The following is a 22,232-nucleotide window of genomic DNA, read 5'->3' as shown; positions in this document are numbered from 1 at the left end:
AAATGTCCAATTGACAGCAGGCACTTTGTGAAAATAGAAGATAGGATTTCTCTGTGGAGATTGGAGAACTGTTTGCTAATAAATAGTGAGAATACCAAACTCCTTGCATGGCACTGTGAAATGGTACATTAGTGTGAAAAGGAATAAGGGAAAAGATAGGGATAGAGCTTCAATGCATACATTCAGTTATATCTTTATCTGCATAGTGTCTGTACCACCCAAAGGGAAGCACACAAGTGAGATTACCATAGGGTGCCATTACACAATTCTTCATACTATGCAGAAGTTTAGCTGGGAAACGGCAGTCACTGGGGCAGAATATAAAAGCATGTTTCTATGGAAATACAAGTTGGCATATTGGGTTGCATATTGGGGAATATAATATTGAGATATTATATAACACATCAGTTCCATCCAATCAGTTTTCCCAACAGTGAAAAGATATCCAGAAGTCTCCTTTGACCACTCAAAAACCTTTTGCTAGGTGGGGATCAGGAAGATCAGAAAAGTCATTGGGTCATAACCTTAGTCTGGGAAAGAATTGGGCAAATTCCTGCCCAGTAACCACATGTTGCCAACTGTAGGCATGAAGCCTCATTCAGATAATTGTAAGCTGTAAGGTTACTTATTTCATCCCCAAGTATTTCAACTTCATAGCTAGTTTTCAACCTTTAAGCACCATATTCCACATGTACCAACTGCTTCTTTACAATATTGTAGCACTTTATAAATTAAGACTAGGGGAAAGGAGGAAAGATGTTTCTCCTGAAAAAAGATTATGTCTTTACCATCTTGCAAATTCAAATACAGTAGACTTGGCAAAGAAGAATCTTGTTGGCTGAGAAGGGAATAGGGTAGATAAGAAGACTGACAGTTTTACCTTCCAGGGAAGCACTTTCAGTCTTTCTCATTTGATTTCATCTTTTCGCTCAGAGATGTCCAAAAGGTGACAGTGAATTCCACATCCATCCACATCCTCTGCAATAATGAGCACTTTGAGTCCATAGTAAATGCATACTTTGTGGGAAAGAAGTTTTATATATGCATCTTTGACATCGTTGTTGAGAATGTTCATCCCATATTCAAGAAGCATTCAGTAACAGAGGTCCCAGGAGAAGTTGTTTCCTCTCTGTAGACTGTTATGATTTTCTGATAAAAAATATTCACTGGATTAAGTGCCTACAAGGGATGTTTTTCCATCAGTCTTCTGAAGCTATCTGTGGAGCTTTCCCCACTTACCTTAAGCCCCGCACTACTCTCCTCAAGTAGCGCGGGGTCCCCAGGCACTCCCCATGACAGGGGCGGTGACAGCGCAGCCGCCCCAAGGCTGCTGCTGTCGCGCCCCCTCAGCGCGCAGCATCCCTGGTGCTGGAGAAAATGGCATCTTTTGATGACCCAGCACAGAGCGCGGGGTCATGGGGACACCGGGGGATGCACCAGGGGACGCGCCCGGGGACGTGCTGAGAGCAGAGTGCGGCATAGGGGGAATGGGGAGATTGGGGAAACGCCTTATAATGAATCTACAGTTTACTGTGAAAGGCATAACCCATCAGAAAAATAAGGCTAAGGGTTTCAAAATTGTCCACTATCTTCATAATAATCATGGAAGTTGAGTGCCAAAAAGGAAATTATTCAGAAAATTCTGATCATGTAACATCCACAACATGCCTCTGCTACTTGTAATGGAATCAAAACATCATTAAAAATCAAATAGGTTTGACAACTTCCCTGACCTACCAAAACCTTGTTGGTGTAGCAGTTAGAGATAGCATGGGACTGGCATCAGAGATATCTCGGCCTGAATACCCAATCTGCCATGGAGTTCCTGGGTTACCTTGGACTAGTAGCACTTTCACTGCCTAACCTGCTTCACACGGGTGTTGTGCAGATAAAATGAAGGAGAGGAGAACAATGAAAGTTATCATTACCTTTGGATCCATTTTGTGTAAAAAAAAAAAGAAGAGTTTGGAGGGCGACCTGTAAATGTAATAAATGTAGTGTTCTTTTTTCCTGTGCGTCTAAAAGGAGGAGTGGTATTTCGCAAAGTTTCTTCATCTGATATTGCTGCTACCCTTTAGCTCCCAGGATCCATAGTAAGATAATCCTACAGCCATGGCTGCTGGACCAGAAACACAGATGGTCATGAACAGGAGGATGAGTCAGAGACAGGTTTTGATGAATGATCCACAGGACAGTGCATAAGAATACAAACTTCAGGCTCCAGTATCAGCAATCAAGAGCCAATTAAAATGTGTCAATTCTTTTAATTTGTTTATAATGCATGTCAATGGACAGAATCCACTGAATTTACATGACAGCACAGTACAATTTCACCGTAAGTGCTCTTTTTAAACCATGGCTTCCAGAGGACTAAAAGAAAGAAAGGTTCCAGTTTATCCATAATTCAATATCCTATTAATTCCCACAAATTAAGCACTTGAAGGGAAAAATTATGAAGCATCGGCAGCCAATGATTTTCACTTTGGAAGCTTTTCCAGAACAATTGATTAATTCTAAAGGTTGTCTGACACAATAATTAGAGCATCTGGCAAGAGCAAGGAGCCATCCCCTCATCTAAGGCAGCAGGGAATTCAGAGTGGGGTATAGTGGTGGGCCTGAATTTCAGTGGGAGGGTGCATATACTGCATGCATTTCTTTCCCTGGTATGGACAAATGGGATTATAAGGTCCAAAAAAGTTTTTAATATCTTCTGAGGATTCAAACAACTTGAAGGACTGATCTAGGACACAGACAATATTTAGTAGTAAAAGGAATGGATCATTTGTTGCAGCAACATTTTAAATACATCCTCATAACTAGAGGTGTGGACACAACAAAGGAATGAATTCATAAGGGTAGAGGCCATGGAAGTAGAATAAAATTCATCCTCATAACTAGAGGACACAATGAAGGAATGAACTCCTCAGAGCAGAGACCTTGCATGTGGAATAGAAAACTTACCCTAAATGTCGTTACTGCATTGAAAAGTTTCTAAAATTGGGAGAGGGTGTGATGTAAAAGCTTATGCTCCAAAATTTGTTGGTCTCAGATTCTGAATTTGAAATGAGTCTTTTGACTGCAGACCAACACGTAGCTTTAATATCTAGTTATATCTAGTTATATCTAATATCTAGCTTTAATCACTAGTTTTAATATCTTCTCTTCAGAGCCATTCAAGCACATGACAAAAAAACAGATTTTGCTGACATTGTGCCCTACATTCTTGGTGAAGTTTTGACTAGGGGAATGAATTTTTCTAGGGGACAAAGTTATATCTGGGATCAGATTGTTGGGGAAAACCTTGCTTTTCTTTCGGAAAAATTGCCACAATCAATCATTTTCCAAATGGCAGTTTTGATGTCCCTGTTCCTCATTGTATAGATGATTGGATTCATCAGTGGAGGAACCACAGAATACAGGATAGCAAACATCAAGTCCAGATCTGAAGAGGATTGTGAGTTTGGCTTCAGATAAGCAAAGCTTCCGGTACTGACAAACAACGAGACCACAGTAAGGTGAGGTATACATGTTGAGAAAGCTTTGTTCCTTCCCTGTGTGGTAGGGATTTTGAGCACTGACTTGAAAATGTACACGTATGAAACAATTATGAAACCAAAACAAGGGAAGATTACAAACACACCGAAAACAAGAACTCCAACTTCAATAAGGTACAGATTGTCACATGATAGTTTTAGTAGCTGTGGGATCTCACAGAAGAACTGGTTGATGACATTGGAGCAGAAGGTGATGGCAAAAGTACTACCAGTATGTAAACCTGAGTAAAGAAGACCAGCAGCCCATGCGCTGGCTGCCATTTTGATGCAGACTGTTCTATCCATCACTGTCTCATAGTGCAGCGGGTCACAGATGGCAACGTATCTATCATAGGCCATGTCTGTGAGGAGGAAAAAGTCTACTATCAAGAAAAAGAACAAGGAATACACCTGTGCTACACATCCAGAATATGAAATCTCCCAGGTGTTGAAGAGAGAATTAATCATGGCATTCGGGATGGTGACAGATATGCATCCCAGATCAACAACAGATAAATTCACCAGGAAAAAGTACATGGGAGTATGTAAGTGCTGGTCTGTAGAAACAGCTGAAATGATGAGGAAGTTTGCTGTCAGAGCTGCCAAGTAAACCACTAATAAAAGAATGAAATACCATATATTTTGTTCCCAAGAGTCAGAGAAACCCAGAAGAAGAAATGTTGTAACAGTGCTAGAGTTGGTCATGTCCTTGTAAAGAAGTCTTCTGTATTGCTGTTGGTGGAAAAAAGCAAGCTTGATTTAGATGTTATGAATGAAGAGAACTGTTTCACTGGATTGCATTCCGCCATCTTGTCTTGCTCATTCTCATTGCATATTTCCTTTGCTACTATTACATTTAGATTTTGTACCTTAAGGTCCAGTGATCCCCAAGATATCCTCTTTGCAGGATCAAAGTGGACCTTATGTTCCTTTTTTCCTATCATTTAAGCTGGTTGGATCCAACCCATTAACTGTTATATAAACTGTGTTATTAATCATTTTTGAAACTTTCCAATAACTCAGATAAACTTTGGCTATTCCCTGATACATAGGTATTTAGGAATGGGGTTAAGAATACAGTTTGGTTTTGTGAAAATGTTTTGAAGCATCAAGGGAGAACCCACCAGAACCCTCACCTTCTGAGAAGCCAGGATATATCGTCAATTCACTTTGATGGAGATTGTTCGTTTCCAGTCAGTTTACTACTAAATTTTCCCGAGTTCCCATTTTATTATAGCTGCTGTCCCACATGCACATCTAAAGTTTTAGCTTAAAGATACTGTCTCCTCGCTTTTTAACCAGAGTGTTATCTGGATTTATCCCACTGACCAAATGCTGCAGTTTTGTTTGCTTCCATTAAGTTACAGCAGATTGAGATAAATGAAGCTGTTTAAAAGTCAAATATGCTATTCATATGTAGGTTCCCAATTCGATAGATTCACTCAGTGGTGGACTAATATTTATTTGTAAAAGCAATAGCAATCTCTCTTGTCCTTCCAAGATCAAAAAGTGTAATATTTCCTGCTTGAAAATTTAGTACTGGAATTTTAACAAAATATTTGCATTGACTTTGATGCAGTCCTCAGTCTCTTGTCCCTGAAGGGAACTTGCTGAAGAGAAAATGTCCAATTGATAGCAGGCACTTTGTGAAAATAGAAGATAGGATTTCTCTGTTGAGATTGGAGAATGTTTGCTAATTAATAGTGAGAGTACCAAACTGCCTGTGTGGACCTGTGAAATTGTACATTAGTGTGAAAAGGAATAAAGGAAAAGATAGGAATAGAGGTTCAATACATACATTCAGTTTTTATGTTTTTACCTGCATAGTGTCTCCAAAACTCAAAGAGAAGCACACAAGTGAGGTTACCATAGGGTGCGATTATACAGTTCCTCCTACCATGCAGAAATAAAGCTGGGGAATTATGGTCAGTGGGAAAGAACATGAAAGCATGTTTCTATGGAAATACAAGTTGGCATATTGGGTTGCATACTGGGGAATATACTATTGAGAGATGGTTTAATACGTCGGTTGGATCCAACCAGTTTTTCCAGTAGTGAAAAAGATTGCTGTCCGAGGGTGGATCTCTTTTGTGCGAGGCCCTTTACCAATAATACACTCTAGTCAATTGCTGGGGTGATAAATTGACCATAGCCATTTTATTGAGCAGAAGCGTGAGGCTAAGCATGGGTCTGGATCTGGTCATACGGGTACATGCTACAGCTCAGCAGGGCGGGAGCCCCATCTCCGAGTTCGTTCTACTGTGGGGCTCTGCCGGATGGACGCTCCTGGCCAGAGATGTTCCCCTTTGGCCCGGTTCGGCAGGGCCGGTCGCTTCTTGCCACTGTTGTCGTTCCTGAGGGGAAGGCATAGCTCCCTAGCTCCCTTCCCCTTGCCCTTCCAGAGCCATACCCATGCGCCAAACTGCCAAGAACTAAGCTACAACAAAATAAGCATGTATTACCATAGAAAATTAGGGAGAGGCGGGTGGGCAAATCATCAGCCGGTGAGCACATGGCTCGGAAAAAGGAGAGCAAGCCTCTTTAAAGTCTCGGCTCACCGCTTCTTTCTTCCAGTGCCACTAGCCCTCTTCAAGCATGGCTGTCTCCCCCTTCCGCCCTTACTGGGCAGCATCAGCTGGTCTTGCTTTTCCCCATCCCAAGCAGCAACCGCGCCTCGTGGTGATTCACAGGCGTCTTTATCAAAAGTCTCCTTTGACTTCCCAAAAAGAATTTGACCTCCTTTGACCTCTCTGTGCTGGGACTTGCCTGGACAAAAGCCATGTGGGTCAGGACCTTAGTCTGGAAAGGAATTGGTCCAATTCCTGTCCAATAAATACATGATGCCAACTGTAGTCATGAAGCCTCATTCAGATAATTGTAGGCTGTAAACTGACTTACTTCAGCTTACAGGCTATAAGCTAACTTACCCAAGTATTTCACCTGCATAGCTAGTTTTCAGTATTTAAGCACCATATATCACATGTTCCAACTGCTTCTACACAATATTGTCGCATTTTATAAATTAAAAAATGGAGAGAGGAAAAATATTCTCATCCTGAAGGATGCTTAAGTCATTTCCTCTCAAATATACAAATACAGTAGACTTTGCAAAGAAGAATCTTGTTGACTGAGAAGGAAATAGGGTAGATAAGGAGAGACTGATAGTTTACCTTTTAGGGTTGCACCCTCAGTCTTTCTCATTTAATTTCTTCTTTTTCCCAGAGATGTCCAAAAGGTAACAGTGAATTCCACATTCATCCACATCCTCTATAATAATGAGCTCATGGTAAATGCACACTTTGTTGGAAATAAGTTTTATATATGCATCTTTTGCATTGTTGCTGAGAATGTTCATCACATATCCAAGAAACATCCAGTAATAGAGGTCCCAGGAGAAGTTGTCTCCTCTCTGTAGACTGCAACGATTTTCGGATAAAAAGATTCACTGGGTTATGTGCCCATAAGGGTTATCTTCCAATTAGCAGAGAGGATGAGCATCATATCTCATTCTCTCCACAATTAAACATTTAATTTATGATGCCTCAATTGAAATAATTTATGTTTCTTTTTATGATAGCAACATTTCTGATCGAAGGCAGTGACAAGGGTATAGCCTATCATGATTTGCTCTTCCCATCCCATTATTTTCCCTTCCTTTTGACACTATGGCCCCTTCCGCACACTCAAAATAATGCGTTTTCAAACCACTTTCACAACTGTTTGCAAGTGGATTTTGCTATTCCGCACAGCTTCAAAGAGCACTGAAAGCAGTTTGAAAGTGCATTATTCTGCATGTGCGGAATGAGCCTATATGTTTGGTTTACAAAAGGGCTAGAGGGCATTGTTTTTATTTTAAATTATTCTATTCTGATTGAACTTTTCGGTGCTGTAATATGTTGTATGGATTTTATGGAATTCATTGGAACGTACTCTGAGTCTGTATGTCAAACAGAGGAGGGGAAATCAAAGAAATCAGTCAGTGGTCACTGGTGTTCCTGGAAGTAGCAATGGACTGTCCACAAAACTCCATGCATCTCATGACATCTATTTTACTCACTTAATATTTCATATGATCTGGCTTTTTTTTTTGGGGTCAGGAACACTGCCATCTTTACATTTAAGGTCAATGTAAACGTCAGTATGGATTTACATTTTAATCAGCATACAACTGAATTCTATCATAAATGACTTGGAAGTAGGGGTGGGCAGCGTGGTGGCCAAGTTTGCAGATGATACCAAATTATGTAGGGTGGTAAGAACCACAAAGGATTGCGAAAAGCTCCAAGCGGACCTTGATAAATTAGGTGAGTGGGCTAAGAAATGGCAAATGCAGTTCAATGTAGCAAAATGTAAAGTGATGCACATAGGGGCAAAAAATCCAAACTTCACATACACGCTACAGGGGTCAGTGCTATCAGTCACAGAGCAGGAAAGGGATTTGGGCGTCTTAGTTGATAGTTCCATGGGAATGTCAACTCAATGCATGGCAGCTGTGAAAAAGGCAAACTCTATGCTGGGGATAATTAGGAACGGAGTTGGGATAATAAAACTGCAAGCAAGGATTGATCATGCCCCTTATAGTAAAGTGCAGTGGTGCTAATTTCGCAATCTTGGAGTAATTGTGTTCAGTTCTGGTCGCCACATCTCCCAAAGGACATCGGAAGAGATAGAAAAAAGGCAGGAGAAGGGCAACGCAGGGGATGATTGAAGGATTGGAGCACCTTCCTTATGAGGAGAGGCTGCAGCGTTTGGGACTCTTTAGTTTGGAGAGGAGACGTCTGAGGGGGGGGATATGATTGAAGTCTATAAAATTATGCATGGGGTAGAAAATGTTGACACAGAGAGAAATTTTTCTCTCTTTCTCACAGTACTAGAACCAGGGGGCATCCATTGAAAATGCTGGGGGGAAGAATTAGGACTAATAAAAGGAAACACTTCTTCACGCAACGTGTGATTGGTGTTTGGAATATGCTGCCACAGGAGGTGGTGATGGCCACTAACCTGGATAGCTTTAAAAAGGGTTTGGACAGATTCATGGAGGAGAAGTCGATCTATGGCTACCAATCTTGATCCTCCTTGATCTCAGATTGCAAATGCCTTAGCAGACCAGGTGCTCAGGAGTAGCAGCAGCAGCAGCAGGCCATTGCTTTCACCTCCTGCATGTGAGCTCCCAAAGGCACCTGGTGGGCCACTGCGAGTAGCAGAATGCTGGACTAGATGGACTCTGGTCTGATCCAGCAGGCTAGTTCTTATGTTCTTATGTTCTTATCATTTATTCAGCTTGATTGTTCCCAGTTGCCCATCTCAGTGCAACCTCATTTCATATGCCTTTGATAAACACAAATGCTAAGAATCACAGCATAGTCTTTTGGATAGTTTCACAAGTGGGAAAACTGGTAGGATAAATCTGCTATGATTGTGAGCAAAGCGGAAAGATGAACAAAAAATTTTATTTGAAGAATCATTGTTAGGATCTCTGCATATGCATCCATGTGCCTAAATCTCTACTCCCGGGTCTGATCACATCTGGGATAGAAGGGAAAGGGTCACAAGTGTAACGTTTGTTGATCGTTGTACTCTTCAGATCCCTTCTCACTCCGCCCCCCCGATTAGGTAGGGAGGGAGGGAGGGAGGGAGGGAGGGAGGGAGGGAGAGAGAGAGAGAGAGAGAGAGAGAGAGAGAGAGAGAGAGAGAGAGAGAGAGAGAGAGAGAAGTTAACAAAGATTATTTTTACCAGTCTTGTAGCGGATGTCCAAGAGACAGAGACCAGTGCTGGCCTCTGAAATGATCAGTTCTGAATGAACAATATTATCGAGCACCATGGTGGTGTGTGATAATATTGAACACCTAAGTGGGTTCTGAGGCATGCTCTTATATGGAAAAATGTGTCTTGGGGCAAAGGAAATCCTTGAACAAAGGATTTTTCCTGCCGTTCCGAATGAGGCAATTGTCTTGACTATCAGACAGTTGAACTGATGGCTGACCCAATATCTTGTTGGGTTTTGCCAGTGGTGGACAATAAAAATGACCCATAACGGGTGCCACCACATAGATGGTCACTAGGAGGGTGAGTCAGAGGAAGACCTTTGAGTAGGTTAAGAGTTATAGTCAAAAGAGAACTGGTTTGTCCAGGTATGGTGTTGTTCATATTCAGAGGCTTTCCTGAGTATGTGCAAGACATGAGGTGGGGGAGGGGGGTGTCATTTTTCAGTCTTGCCCAAAAGGTCAGACAGTTCCAATATGGAGTTCTGCAACCAGGCTGCTCTGTTCAGGGCGCTTTTCTGCCAGGTCTGCCAGGGCAGCACTCCAGGTAGAAAGGCTATTCTCTCCCCTTCCATGTCTTCAATTCCATCACAGGTTAGTCTGGTTACACTAATAATCTCTGTTTTGTGCACTGCCTTGAGCAATATTCCTTCCTGTCTTGAGTCTTAATGAGAAACATGGACGATAAATAACATAGACGATCAACAAATAAATGAGTTTATATGGAGCTTCTGGCTCTCTGACTTTCAAATTTGGTATATTTTTCCAGAATTCTTGACACTTGAAAACACTTTCCTTTTTATTTTCAGTACCACATATGTTAAAAGTTTTCATTTTAATAATTTCAAATAAACTTTGGATACATGTGATTTGGTGTGGCAATTGTTATTTTTGAGGATCTATAAACCCTTCGCAAAGGAGGATTAGTCTCCTCAATATTTTTGTAATGTATCAACCACCATTACAGGGAGGATATCTATTTAATAGACATTGGCCGTTTCCGCACGGAGGCGGAAACGGCTAGGTCGGCACATTGTGTTCCGACCCGACGACCCTGGGACCGTCCGCACGGACGGTCCTGGAAGCAGCCGGGCAGCCGGCGCCGCAGAGCCGGCGTGTCCCTGGGCCTCCAGCATGTCACCGAGGCCTGGGGACACGCCCCCTGGCCCTGCACGCCTGCTCCAGCGGTGCAGGGCAGGGGGGCGTGTCCCCAGGCCTCGGCGACATGCCGGGGGCCCAGGGACAAGGTAAGTGCCGGGTGGGGGGGCGGCGCTTCCCCAAAAAGAGCGCTTCCCAGCGCTCTGGGAAAACGCCGGCTTCGGGCCGGGTGGGTGGTGCGAGGGCGGCGCGGCTGCGATGCAGCTGAGCCCCCTGTGCGAATGGCGGCCTGGAGATGGCGTTTTTACCGTCTCCAGGCCGCCATTTAATGCCCGTGCGGAAACGGCCATTAACACAGTCAGCTCTACAGTCCCAGAAGCTTGTAATAGATCAGTTTAAAATTGATAGCAGAATAGGCACACCACCAAAAGAAATGGCTACAAAAACTGTAGACAGTATGGTAAAGGTAACAGGCAGCTCATTTCCATCAAAATCCCCATATTTCTGATCAATTCCAGCTTCCAACTGGGCTTCTATTATAGGCCTTACAAATGGGGAACTTGCAATCCCTTGTGGGAGGCATCTCAATGTCCCATTCACTCTTTTCTTCTCTAGTCTGTCTCTTCTCCTCTCTCCTTTTCTTCCTCCTACCCACCCACCAACCTACCACTGTTATTTTCTGTTCCTGACAGCCACTACACTGTTTCTATTACCCACTTTTCTGCTCCATCACCATTCCTCCTTGCCATTCAATCCACTTACCTTTTTCAGACTGTCTTCATTGAGCATTAAAAACAACAGTTTACGATATAAAAGTGGGACGTTATTTTAGCGGGGGAGCATGTTTAGAACAAGCAAAAGAATTCAGTCCGTCCCTATTATGGGCCAACAGCATAATAATTTACAAATTTTATGTGTTCTGGGGATTCAAACAACTTCTGGACTAATATAGAATACATGCACTATTTAGTTTGAAAGCACAGTTAAAAGCAACAAATTAAGTAAAGGTGTAGGTACTTCTTAAGAATGATCTCAGAAGAGCAGAAGCCTTACTTCTATCGTAAATGTTTCTAATGCATTAAACACTTAAAAACAACACCAAGATTTTGGGGAGATATAAGCTTTTATAAGTAACAGTTTATAATCTGAAAATCTTGTAAGTCCCTAAGTTTCTACTAGACTTGAATCTAGTTGTCCTATCACAGACCATTGCAGCTACCCAAAACTATTTTTTAAAGAAACACTTGTCTGAAAAGCTTCCCTTCAGAACTATACATGCAAAGTACAAAATAGCAGGTCTTGTTGCTTTTGTGCCCTGTTTTCTTTATGATCTCACGGCTATGAAAATGCTTTTTGTATTGTCAAAGGCTTTTTGATCCTCTGAAGATGCCAGCCACAGATGCAGGTGAAACGTCAGGACAGAATGCGGCTAGAACACGGCCATACAGCCCGGAAACCACACAGCATCCCAAAATGCTTTTTCTTTGACAAATTGTGCCTTGGGATCAGATTGATGGGGGAAGCCTTGCTTTTCTTCCTGAAAAATTGCCACAATGAAACATTTTCCATAGTGCAGTTTTGATGTCCCTGTTCCTCATTGTATAGATGATTGGATTCATCAGTGGAGGAACCACAGAATACAGGATAGCAATCACCAGATCCAGATCTGAAGGGGATTGTGAGTTTGGCTTCAGATAGGCAAAGCTTCCAGTGCTGATATACAAAGAAACAACAATAAGGTGGGGTACACATGTTGAGAAAGCTTTGTTCCTTCCGTGAGTGGTGGGGATTTTGAGCACTGACTTGAAAATGTATATGTATGAAACAATTATTAAACCAAAACAAGAAAAGGCTATAAATTCACTGAAAACAAGAACTCCAATTTCAATGAGGTATAAATTGTCACATGATAGTTTGAGTAGCTGTGAAATCTCACAGAAGAACTGGTTGATGACATTGGCGCAGAAAGTGATGGCAAAAGTACTACCAGTATGTAAACCTGAGTAAAGAAGACCAGCCACCCATGCGCTGGCTGCCATCTTGATGCAGACTGTTCTATCCATCACTGTCTCATAGTGCAGTGGGTCACAGATGGCAACGTATCTGTCATAGGCCATGCCCGTGAGGAGGAAAAAGTCCGATGCCAAGAAAAAGAACAAAGAATACACCTGTGCTACACATCCAGAATATGAAATCTCCCAGGTGTTGAAGAGGGAACTAATCATAGCATTTGGGATGGTGACAGATATGGATCCCAGATCAAGAACAGATAAATTCACCAGGAAAAAGTACATGGGAGTATGCAAGTGCTGTTCCAGGGCAACAGCTGAAATGATGAGGAAGTTTGCTGTCAGAGCTGCCAAGTAAACCACTAATAAAAGAATGAAGTACCATATATTTTGTTCCCAAGTGTCCGAGAAACCCAGAAGAAGAAACATTGTAACAGTGCTAGAGTTGGCCATTTTCTTCTGTAGACTTCTCTTGTATTGCTGTTGAGGGAATAATTGGGAGACAGTAAAATAGTTGTGACATATTACATAGTATTGTTAAGAAGAAAGACATAATTAAGATCCTGCCAGTTCAGAGGAGTTACACAGTTCCAGTACCTTTGAAGACAATAGGTTTATAAGGGTAGAACTCCAAGAGAAGTGCTATAGTTGGCTTTCAAGTCTGGTCCAGGTATTATTGCCAGGGTGAAGTACTATAGGAAAAATTAAGTATTCAATTACCATGCCACATTTTAGGGGAGACAGGAAGGCAAGCTGGAGTGAGAGCTTGAGGGCTTCCAAAACTTGCTGCTGGAACAAAAACTCTCAAGTTTTACCAACTGAATGTAGACATTTTCACTCAGTTATTAATCTATAAAATAGTTTTGACAGATTCCACAGAATTGTTTAGAAGAAAGACATCATTGAGATCCTTCCAGTCCAATCCAAAGAGCAGTTCCACAGTTCTAGCACCATTGAAGCCAATGGGTTTAGAAGGGTGAAACTCTGTTCACAATTGCACTAAAGAATTGTCCTAGTTTTCACATGTATTCCTGACATACCTAGTCACAATTGCTCAATTTCAAATAAGACATTTTCTAACTGATACAGATATACTGTATCAGGACGTAGGGTCAGTTCACTCTGATAGATATTGGGCTGCCTCCAGCCAACTTTTCTACTAAATTGTGCCCAGTTTCCTTCTTTATTAGGCCCCTTCCGCACATACAGAATAATGCGTTTTCAAACCACTTTCACAACTGTTTGCAAGCGGATTTTGCTATTCCGCACAGCTTCAAAGAGCATTGAAAGCAGTTTGAAAGTGCATTATTCTGCATGTGCGGGGACAGGGCGGTATAAAAATCGAAATAATAAATAAATAAATAAATAAATAAATATGTCACACACAGGTATGGCATCCACCAATTTTTATATGTGTGTGACCTGGATCTAACCTACTGACAATATATTGCTGTTTTGTTTGCTCTATAAGCTACAGCAGATTGTGATCAATGAAGCTGTCTAGAAATCAGACAGGCTACTCTTATGTAGGTTCCCAGTTCAGTGGAGTCACTCAGTGGTGGACTATTACTTGTTGTTAAAGCAAAGGCCTCCCATGTTCCTCCAAGGTCAAAAGTGATTGCATTCACTTCTAATGTCTCAAGAAAATTACTGGCTTTTGAATGTACAATATTTGCAAGTATCCAAATTGATGCAGTCCTTACCCCCTTATTCCTGAAGGTGACTTGCTGAAGATAAAAGGACTGATTGACAGCAATCACTTTGTGAAAGCAGAAGATAGGAAATCTTTGTGGGGAGAGGAGAACAGTTTACTAATAAACAGTGGGGATGCCAAGGTACCTGTAATGGATCTGTGCAAATGTATGTCAGCGCGAAAGGGAATATGGGAAGAAACAATAGTGGAAATAATGCATACATTCAATTGTAATGTTTCTATCTTCAGAGTGTCCACCTGAAGGGATGCACACAAGTGACCTTACCATGGCATATAGTGCCATTACTCATACCTTGCAGAAGTAAAGCTGGGAAACTGCAATCCCTGGGGCCGAATATGAATGCATGTTTCTGTGGAAAAACAAGGTGGCCATTTGGTTTGCAATGTAAGCAATAAATATTGAACAATTGTTTGAAAAGTCAATTGGACCCAATCAGCTTTTCCACTCGTAAAAAGAGGGGAAGGGGTCTCCTCCTTTGATCACCCCAAAATGCTAAATTGGGTGGGAGCCTGGGACTTGCCTGAACAAAATGTGAGTCAGCTATACTTTCTACAAAGCCAGGATATATGGTCAATTCACTTCGACACACACTGGGTGACATCCAGCCAGATCTTCTACTAAATTTTGCCCAGTTCCCCTCTTTATTATAGTCCCTGTCACACATGCAGATCCTATAACCCCCAGGTCTGGCTAAAGGACACTGCATCATCCTTTCATTACTTTTGTGTTAGCTGAGTAAACCCCGGACAATACACTGCAGATTTAAGAGCTTCTATAGGCTGCAGTGATTTGATATCAAAGAAGCTATGTGGAAATCAGACATGCTACTCATATGAACTCACTCACTCATGGACATGTTAAAGCAATAAAGGTCTTGATAGAATCCTCACTCCATTATCCCTGAAGATGAAATAATTAATTGACAGCAAGCACTTGGTGAAGACAGAGTATCTCTGTGCGGAGGAGAGAACCATATGCTAATATGCAGTGGAAACATCAAACTGCTGGTGTTGACCTGTGAAACTGCATTTTAGCGTGAAAAGGAATGAGGAACTAGATAAGGACACTTTTAATGCATTATTATATTTCTATCTACATAGTTACTCCACAACTTGATGGAATGCATCAAGTGAGGTTACCCTAAGGCGCCATTACACAAAAAGTGAGGTTACCCTAAGGTGCCATTACACTTCATACCATGCAGAAGAAGGGCTGAGGAACCATGGTCACTGGTATAGAATATAAAAGCATATTTCTATGGAATTATTAGGTGGCATACTGACTCCCATAGTAAGAAGTAAAATATTTAAAGATTTTTTTTAAACAAATGGTTGGATCTAATCAGCTTCTCTACTAGTGAAAAGAGGAGCAAAGGTCTCCGTTGACCACCCAAAAAGCACTATACTAGGTAGGAATCATGAGGCTTGCTGGAAGAGGATTGGACAAGGTTCTGTACAGTTAACTGCAACCATGAAGACTCATTCAGTCTAAATAGTAGACTGTAAGCTGACTTATTTCATGTCCCAAGTATTTCACCTTCATAGCTAGTTTTCAGGATTTAAACATCATATTCCACTTTTCAACTGCTTCCATACCTTACTGAAGCGTTTTAGAAATGAAGATTAGAGAAGAGGAGGAAAGATGCTTATCCTTGAAGAAGATTATGTCTTTACCATCTAGCAAATTCACATAAGGTAGAATTTTCAGAGAAGGATCTTGTTGGATGACAATGGAGAAGAGTAGATGAGGAAGTGACAGAACAGTTTTACCTTTCAGGCAAGTGCTTTCAGGTTTTCTCATTCAATTTCTTCAGAGATGTCCAAAAGGTGACAGTGAATTCCATATCCATGTACACCCACTGCAATCATGAGCTCCTTGTGTTCATAGTAAATATATGCTTGGTGAGAAAAAAAGGTTTTTACAAGTACCTTCTGATCTATTCTTGAGGATGTTCACCACGTATCCCAAAAGTGTTCAGTAACAGAGATCCCAAGAGAAGTTGTTGCTTTCTGTAGAGAGCAATGACCTTCTGATAACATTTCAAGGCTTCTGAGTGGAACTTCCACTGGGGGTGATCAGCTTCTGTCAAACTAAATATCTGAGCTGTGGTTGGAAGTGCCTTTCGCCTATTTAGGAGCTTCATTGTTCAAACTTTTGTACAATAGAAGTTTGTGGATGGGGCAATACAATTTTTATTTAAAAAATAACATTTCAAAGAGTTAACTTCTATAAGGATGATCCTTGAATTCACAGGGTGAATGAGCATCATATCCTACCCGTTGCACAACATGACATTCAAGCTTTGTTCTTTCCATTGAAAGAATTAGTGTTTCTTTTTAGGACAGCAACATTTCTGGTTTAAAATAAAATCAGTGGTCCCTAATGTTCCTGACAGTGGCAATGAACTGTGCACAAAACTCCATTCACCCAATATTTCCTCTGGCACGTTTTTTTGAGAACGCGATCATCTTTACATTTATGGTCAATGTAAAGGTAAATGTGGATTTACATTTAAATCCACTTAAAATCAGATTTGTTCTTGTCTTCACCTTGAACTCTCCCAGTTCCCCATCTCACTGTAACCCCATCCCATGTGGCTTTAATAAACAAAGATGCTAAAGATTCACAGCAAAGCCTTTCCATTGGTTTCACTAGTAGCAAAACCTGTAGGGTAAAACTTGCTATGAATGAGAGCAGAGCAAGGAGCTCATCAGAGAGTTTTATATAAAGAATCCTTGTGTGGAATTCTGCATCTGCACCCATGTGGAACTTTAAGTGGCAAGAATTATGGGAAACTTAACATCATGGCCCAGATTAAAAACCACTCACTCCCATGTATTTATCGATGACAGCTAATATTGTCTGTTCATAACAAAGTAGCAAAGAACAAATTTATATTTGTTTGTTTTCGTGGTTTTATCCCGCAAGGACTCAGGGCAGGTACCACAAGGCTACAGCTTAATGTTGGCAAAAAAGCCTCCAACTGGACTGCAATAACAACAGACTTTTTCCTTATATATTTCATTACAAACTTTCCTGAAAATGCACAATAGTTTACAAATATGTAACAAACCAGCCATCTGCAGTGGAAGCTAAGGCCGTTTCCGCACGAATGCGGAAGCGGCCGGGTCGGCGTTTCCGACGCTGACCCCACGACGCTGGGACCGTCCGCACGGACGGTCCTGGAAAGAGCCGGGCAGCCGGCGCCGCGGAGCGCCGTGCCCGGCCAACCCGGCATGTCCCCAGGCCTCCGGCGCGTCGCCAAGGCCTGGGGACACGCCCCCTGGCCCTGCGCACCTGCTCCAGCGGAGCAGGGCAGGGGGCATGTCCCCAGGCCTCGGCGACGCGGCGGAGGCCCGGGGACAAGGTAAGTGCCGAGTGGGGGAGGCGTCTCGAAGCCGCTGCCGTTCGCTCGGCAGCGGCTTCGAGGTGGCATTTGCCCAACAAGAGCGCTTCCAAGAGCTCTGGGGAAACGCCGGCTTCGCGGCGGTCGGGCGGCGCGAGGGCGACGCGGCTGCGATGCAGCTGCGCCCCCTGTGCGAATGGCAGCCTGGAGACGGCGTTTTTGCCGTCTCCAGGCCGCCATTAAATGCCCTTGCGGAAATGGCCTAAGATTGACTGTAGGAGTCATAACTCATCAGAAAGTAAGGCTAGGGGCTTCAAAATGGGTTGCGGGATTCAGGATGATAATGAGAACTGTCAAAAAGGAAGTGCCGAAAAGGAAATGGAATATCATGGTCATGTAATGTCTAGATTAGAACTACTTTTTGCACTGGAAGATCAAATCCTCTGTTTGCGCCAGAAAATAAAGTTTTGGGTTTCAAACCTGGCCAAAAGATCAGTGCTAATGATTGGAGTTCCAGTGGCAAGAATTATGGGAAACTTAATATCATGGCCCAGGTTACCTTTAAAAACCACCCACCCCCATTTACTAATCAAATACAGCTAACATTGTCAGTTCATGGCAGGCATAGCTCATTGGAAAATAAAGCAAGTTGATTAAAAACTGGCCATTGGCTTCAGTAAAATTGTGGGTGTTGTAGGAGTAAACATGATGGGAAATCATCCATGCTGGCTCAGATTAGTAGAAGCCCCTATGTACAAGCAACATGGAGCAAGGAAGTATTCAAGCATTTCAATGTGTACATTTAAAAAAGCAATGTCCATAATCAAAGTCTCATTTTTAAGAGGTAGCACCAAGCCTTTATTGGCATATAAGACGATACAGGTAAAATAAAGAGGAAAAAAGTGGAAGATGGTCACCTTCACTTCAATGCTGCAACTTCTGGAAGAAACTCTTTGAGGTTATCACATGGCATTTTGACACATTATCTTCCTCAGTGCCACTTGAATGTCTCTGTTTCTCAGGCTATAAATGATAGGATTCATGAGTGGGGGCAAAACAGCGTACAAAACAGCCGAAAGCAAGTTCATATATGAAGACAACATCTCCTGAGGCATCATGTAAGTAAGCATGATAGTAAAAACAAAAAGCGAAAACATGGTCAAGTGTGGGATGCAGGTAGAGAAAGCTTTATATTTTCCCTGGCCTGACTGGATCTTGAACACAGCAGAGAAGATGTAACTGTAGGAAACCAATATGAACACAGAGCAAACTGCCCCTATTATAAGAACTCCGACTGAATTGAAGATCTCATTGAACTTGGTATCAGCGCAAGATATCCTTAATAACTGAGGAACATCACAGAAATATTGTTCAACTACATTGGACCAGCAGAACTGTCGCCAAAATGTGTTTGCTGTTTGCGTTACTCCATTCAATAAACTGAAGATCAACGCAGCAGCTGCCATTTGGAAGCAGGCATCCCAGTTCATGATCAGCATGTACTGTAGGGGATGGCAGATCGCGACGTAGCGGTCATAAGCCATGATAGTGAGCAGGGTAATTTCTGCACTGGCACATGCAACAACAAGGAGAACTTGGCTGACACATCCTGCAAAAGAAATCTTATTGTTATTCATCAGGGAATTGACCATCGATGTCGGGACAGTAGTAGAGATGAAGCAAACATCTACTGATGACAAGACAGCCAGGAAAAAGTACATGGGGGTATGAAGATGAGGAAACAGTGCCACGGAGGTGATGATGAAAAGATTTCCCGTCAGGGTAGCTAAGTAGAGGGAGAGAAACACCATAAAATGCAAAATCTGTAGCTCTCGCTGATCAGAGAATCCTTCAAGGATGAATTCTGTCACGACCGTTTTGTTTACCATTTGTTTTGGTAGAAGAAAATTCTGTGGAGAGTAAGGAAATAAATGTTCATCTTTCTGTCTCTTTCTGTCTCTCTTCCATGACAGATTGATCAAGACACTTAGGCTCATTCCGCACATGCAGAATAATGCACTTTCAAACTGCTTTCAGTGCTCTTTGAAGCTGTGCGGAACAGCAAAATCCACTTGCAAACAGTTGTGAAAGTGGTTTGAAAACACATTATTTTGCGTGTGCGGAAGGGGCCATAGAGAAATGTGCTCAAAAGTAAAGAAACATTCACATTTGTCAAATGTTTGTGCGAAGAGAGAAGGGAAGGAGTTGTGCTTGCATATATACAATGAACATGCACTTGGAAACCTTGCAGCCTGCACCAGTTTCTTCAGCATAGATTCACAGTGCATTCAAGCAATGCATAAATCCATGAAATTCAAGAAAAACAGAGAATCATATTTCAACCAGACAGCAAGCATCATGGCTGTCCCCTCCCTCCACTAAAAAACCTTCTCATTTAAGTGTAGCTATAATGTCACTTTTTTCATGATGCCAAGCACAACAGGACTAGCCTTGAACAAGAAATTTAAGACTCCCAGTTCAGTATTTGGCATTTAAAGGGGATGTGGATTTGGGACTGATGATGAACTTCTGGACTCTGTCCCAGGCATCACTATTATCTTCCCAGTATAGTTCCCAGTCATTTCTTGTCCTCCAAGCATGCTCTGAGATCAAAAAGAAGGATTTCTTCCCATTCACTGTCTCCTGTAAATGCCCACCTCTGGATTTAAATTAGATGGGAAATACGACTGATAGTTCTTCTTTTGCCTTGTAATCCTTGACTGCAGAAATCAATGAAATGAATCGTACATACTCAGCTTTATAGTATGCTGCACAGTTTGAAAACTAGTTCTGATATGGGATGTTTCTGGCCCCCAGTGATTCCAGCCATGAAAACCTTCGACAATACTTAGTTCTGATATGGTAGACAGAAATGTACTAGGCAGATCCTGTTTTGTTAGACAGAAATAGAACACCCACCAAACCCGATACACTTCACAGAACAAAACAATAAAGCTACTGACCTCGTCACTATTTTCTGGACTTGGACATAAAAAGGGTGTTGTGCTGGGAGAAGATAGAGAATATAGCTATATAGAGGACATTGCTTCATCAGTTCTTTTGTAAATGTTTCAAGGATCTGTTTTCCAATTTCCACGTTTATAGCAATGTAGACCCAGAGGGAATAATTAAAACAGCTTATGACACAGGAGACTGTAATGCCCTGGTTTCTCCAAGGATATTCCAAAAACCTTCTTTGAGCACTGAAAGTTGCTGCTAAGATCTGCGCTGTCAGTGACAAACACCAGTAGGTGTGAATAGACTCTCCCTCACAAATCTGCCAACTCCTCTAATGCTCTAGTGTTTCCTTGTTTCCTTTTTAGGGTATCTTTGGGAAAGGGAATCTTGGGCTGACCAATAATTATAATGCCAGGCACCCTTGGCATCTAGGCATGCTATTTGCCCACTGGGGTGAGGAGATCTGCCCCAATCTCCCTTTGCCAACCAACACTCTAACAGCTGGCAGAAGGAAACAAATAAAAATAACCAGTGTTGTATCACCTTCGTGCTAAACCTGGAAATGACGTCATGTCTGTTCAAAAATTATTAGAAACTCTAAAGTAAACCCATAGAGGGGTCAACAATTTAAGAGGAGAAGTACCAATTAAAATTCCAACAAATACATGCATGCTGCTCTCATCATTCTACCAATGGTTAAATGTCAGATTAGGGCTGAGGGAGACCTGCATTCATATCTCTCTGTTCTATGAAATATATTTGCTGACCTTGTACTAATTATTCACTCTAAGCCTAACCTAGTTGAGGTGATAAGAAAATAAAATGGAGGAGGAGAGAACTGTGTAAGTTATTCTGAGCTCCTTGGAAAAAGAGTGGGATAAAAATACACTGAATGAATGAACTAACGAATGAATGAACAACCGAATGAACTAATGAATGAACTAATGAATGTTTTGTTCCAGGGGTCTGACAAACCACTGTGTAAACATAGTCTGTTTATTAAACATAAGATGGCAGTCAGAACTTTTATTAAGTGTTTGTTGCATACACTAAAGGGGTGTCATCTGCCAATAGTAAGATGGAGAAGAAAAGAAGAAGAGAACAGTTTGTATTTATACCCCCTTTTCTATCCTGTAAGGAGTCTCAAGGAGGCTTACAAACTCCATCTTTTTCTCTTCCCTCAACAGACACTTCCTGAGGTAGGTGGGGCTGAGAGAGTTCAGAAAGAACTGTGACTAGCACCCAAGATCACCCAGCAGCCTTCATGTGTAGGAACACAGAAACAAATCCAGTTAAGAAGAAAATAGTCTGCAACTCATGTGGAGGAGTAGGGAATCCAACCCTGTCCTCCAGATTAGAGTCCACTGCTGTTAACTTCTACACCAGGCTGAGGGATAACCCAGAGAAGGACTAGTAAACTCTGGGCATATAATTTTGCAACCATTTTATTTAAATACAACTTGAAGACCATGGGAGTCTGTACACATCCTTGCTTTATACCCTTGATGACTGAAATTGCTTTAGTCAGGGGATCTTGGCCATAGTGTCTATGTGTAATTCTTATTGCCCAAAGACAATTTCTACAGAATCAAATGCCTCTGCCAGTCTAAAAAGGACATGAAGAGGGCTTTGGTATGTTCACTTATGCCTAGAGCAGCTAGTTGATATAAGGTTGAATACTCTACAGTACTTTGGCCCTTTTTAAAGCCAGACTGATAGGGTTATATAGTACAATTCAAGGCTTCCCAGTCCTCTAGTTTGTCCAAGGGATGTTTACTATACAGTTTGACAGCTATGTTAAGCAGGCGCA

The 22,232-nt window shown here is 41.9% G+C and overlaps 4 protein-coding genes across 4 annotated transcripts in view; all 4 read right to left on the bottom strand.

Moving 5' to 3' along the window:
• The window catches only part of LOC125444579 (olfactory receptor 1019-like), a 118,379-nt gene that overhangs the window by 27,939 nt on the left and 68,208 nt on the right, over positions 1-22,232 (bottom strand). The window lies entirely within an intron of this gene.
• Positions 3,282-6,802, bottom strand: LOC125444069 (olfactory receptor 14A16-like). Its single transcript, XM_048516506.1, has 2 exons — positions 6,704-6,802; positions 3,282-4,265 (listed from the first exon to the last, which is right to left on the bottom strand). Exon 2 carries the CDS (start codon positions 4,236-4,238, stop codon positions 3,282-3,284), a length of 957 nt encoding a protein of 318 aa, XP_048372463.1. The 5' UTR covers positions 4,239-4,265; positions 6,704-6,802.
• Positions 11,900-15,973, bottom strand: LOC125444068 (olfactory receptor 14A16-like). The gene is made up of 2 exons (XM_048516505.1): positions 15,888-15,973; positions 11,900-12,883 (listed from the first exon to the last, which is right to left on the bottom strand). The coding sequence occupies exon 2, from the start codon at positions 12,854-12,856 to the stop codon at positions 11,900-11,902; it is 957 nt and encodes a 318-aa protein (XP_048372462.1). The 5' UTR covers positions 12,857-12,883; positions 15,888-15,973.
• LOC125444067 (olfactory receptor 14C36-like) lies at positions 18,427-19,353 on the bottom strand. The gene has a single exon (XM_048516504.1). The coding sequence runs from the start codon at positions 19,351-19,353 to the stop codon at positions 18,427-18,429; it is 927 nt and encodes a 308-aa protein (XP_048372461.1).

The sequence above is a fragment of the Sphaerodactylus townsendi genome, linkage group LG15, assembly GCF_021028975.2.
Source record: "Sphaerodactylus townsendi isolate TG3544 linkage group LG15, MPM_Stown_v2.3, whole genome shotgun sequence".
Lineage (NCBI taxonomy): Eukaryota > Metazoa > Chordata > Lepidosauria > Squamata > Sphaerodactylidae > Sphaerodactylus > Sphaerodactylus townsendi.
Note: the sequence above shows the minus strand (reverse complement) of the source record. Positions and strands in the feature narration are given on the sequence as shown.

What these genes read in the sequence shown, in the direction of transcription:
- LOC125444069 (XM_048516506.1), bottom strand. Translation starts at nt 4,238, where the DNA reads ATGACCAACTCTAGCACTGTTACAACATTTCTTCTTCTGGGTTTCTCT.
- LOC125444068 (XM_048516505.1), bottom strand. Translation starts at nt 12,856, where the DNA reads ATGGCCAACTCTAGCACTGTTACAATGTTTCTTCTTCTGGGTTTCTCG.
- LOC125444067 (XM_048516504.1), bottom strand. Translation starts at nt 19,353, where the DNA reads ATGGTAAACAAAACGGTCGTGACAGAATTCATCCTTGAAGGATTCTCT.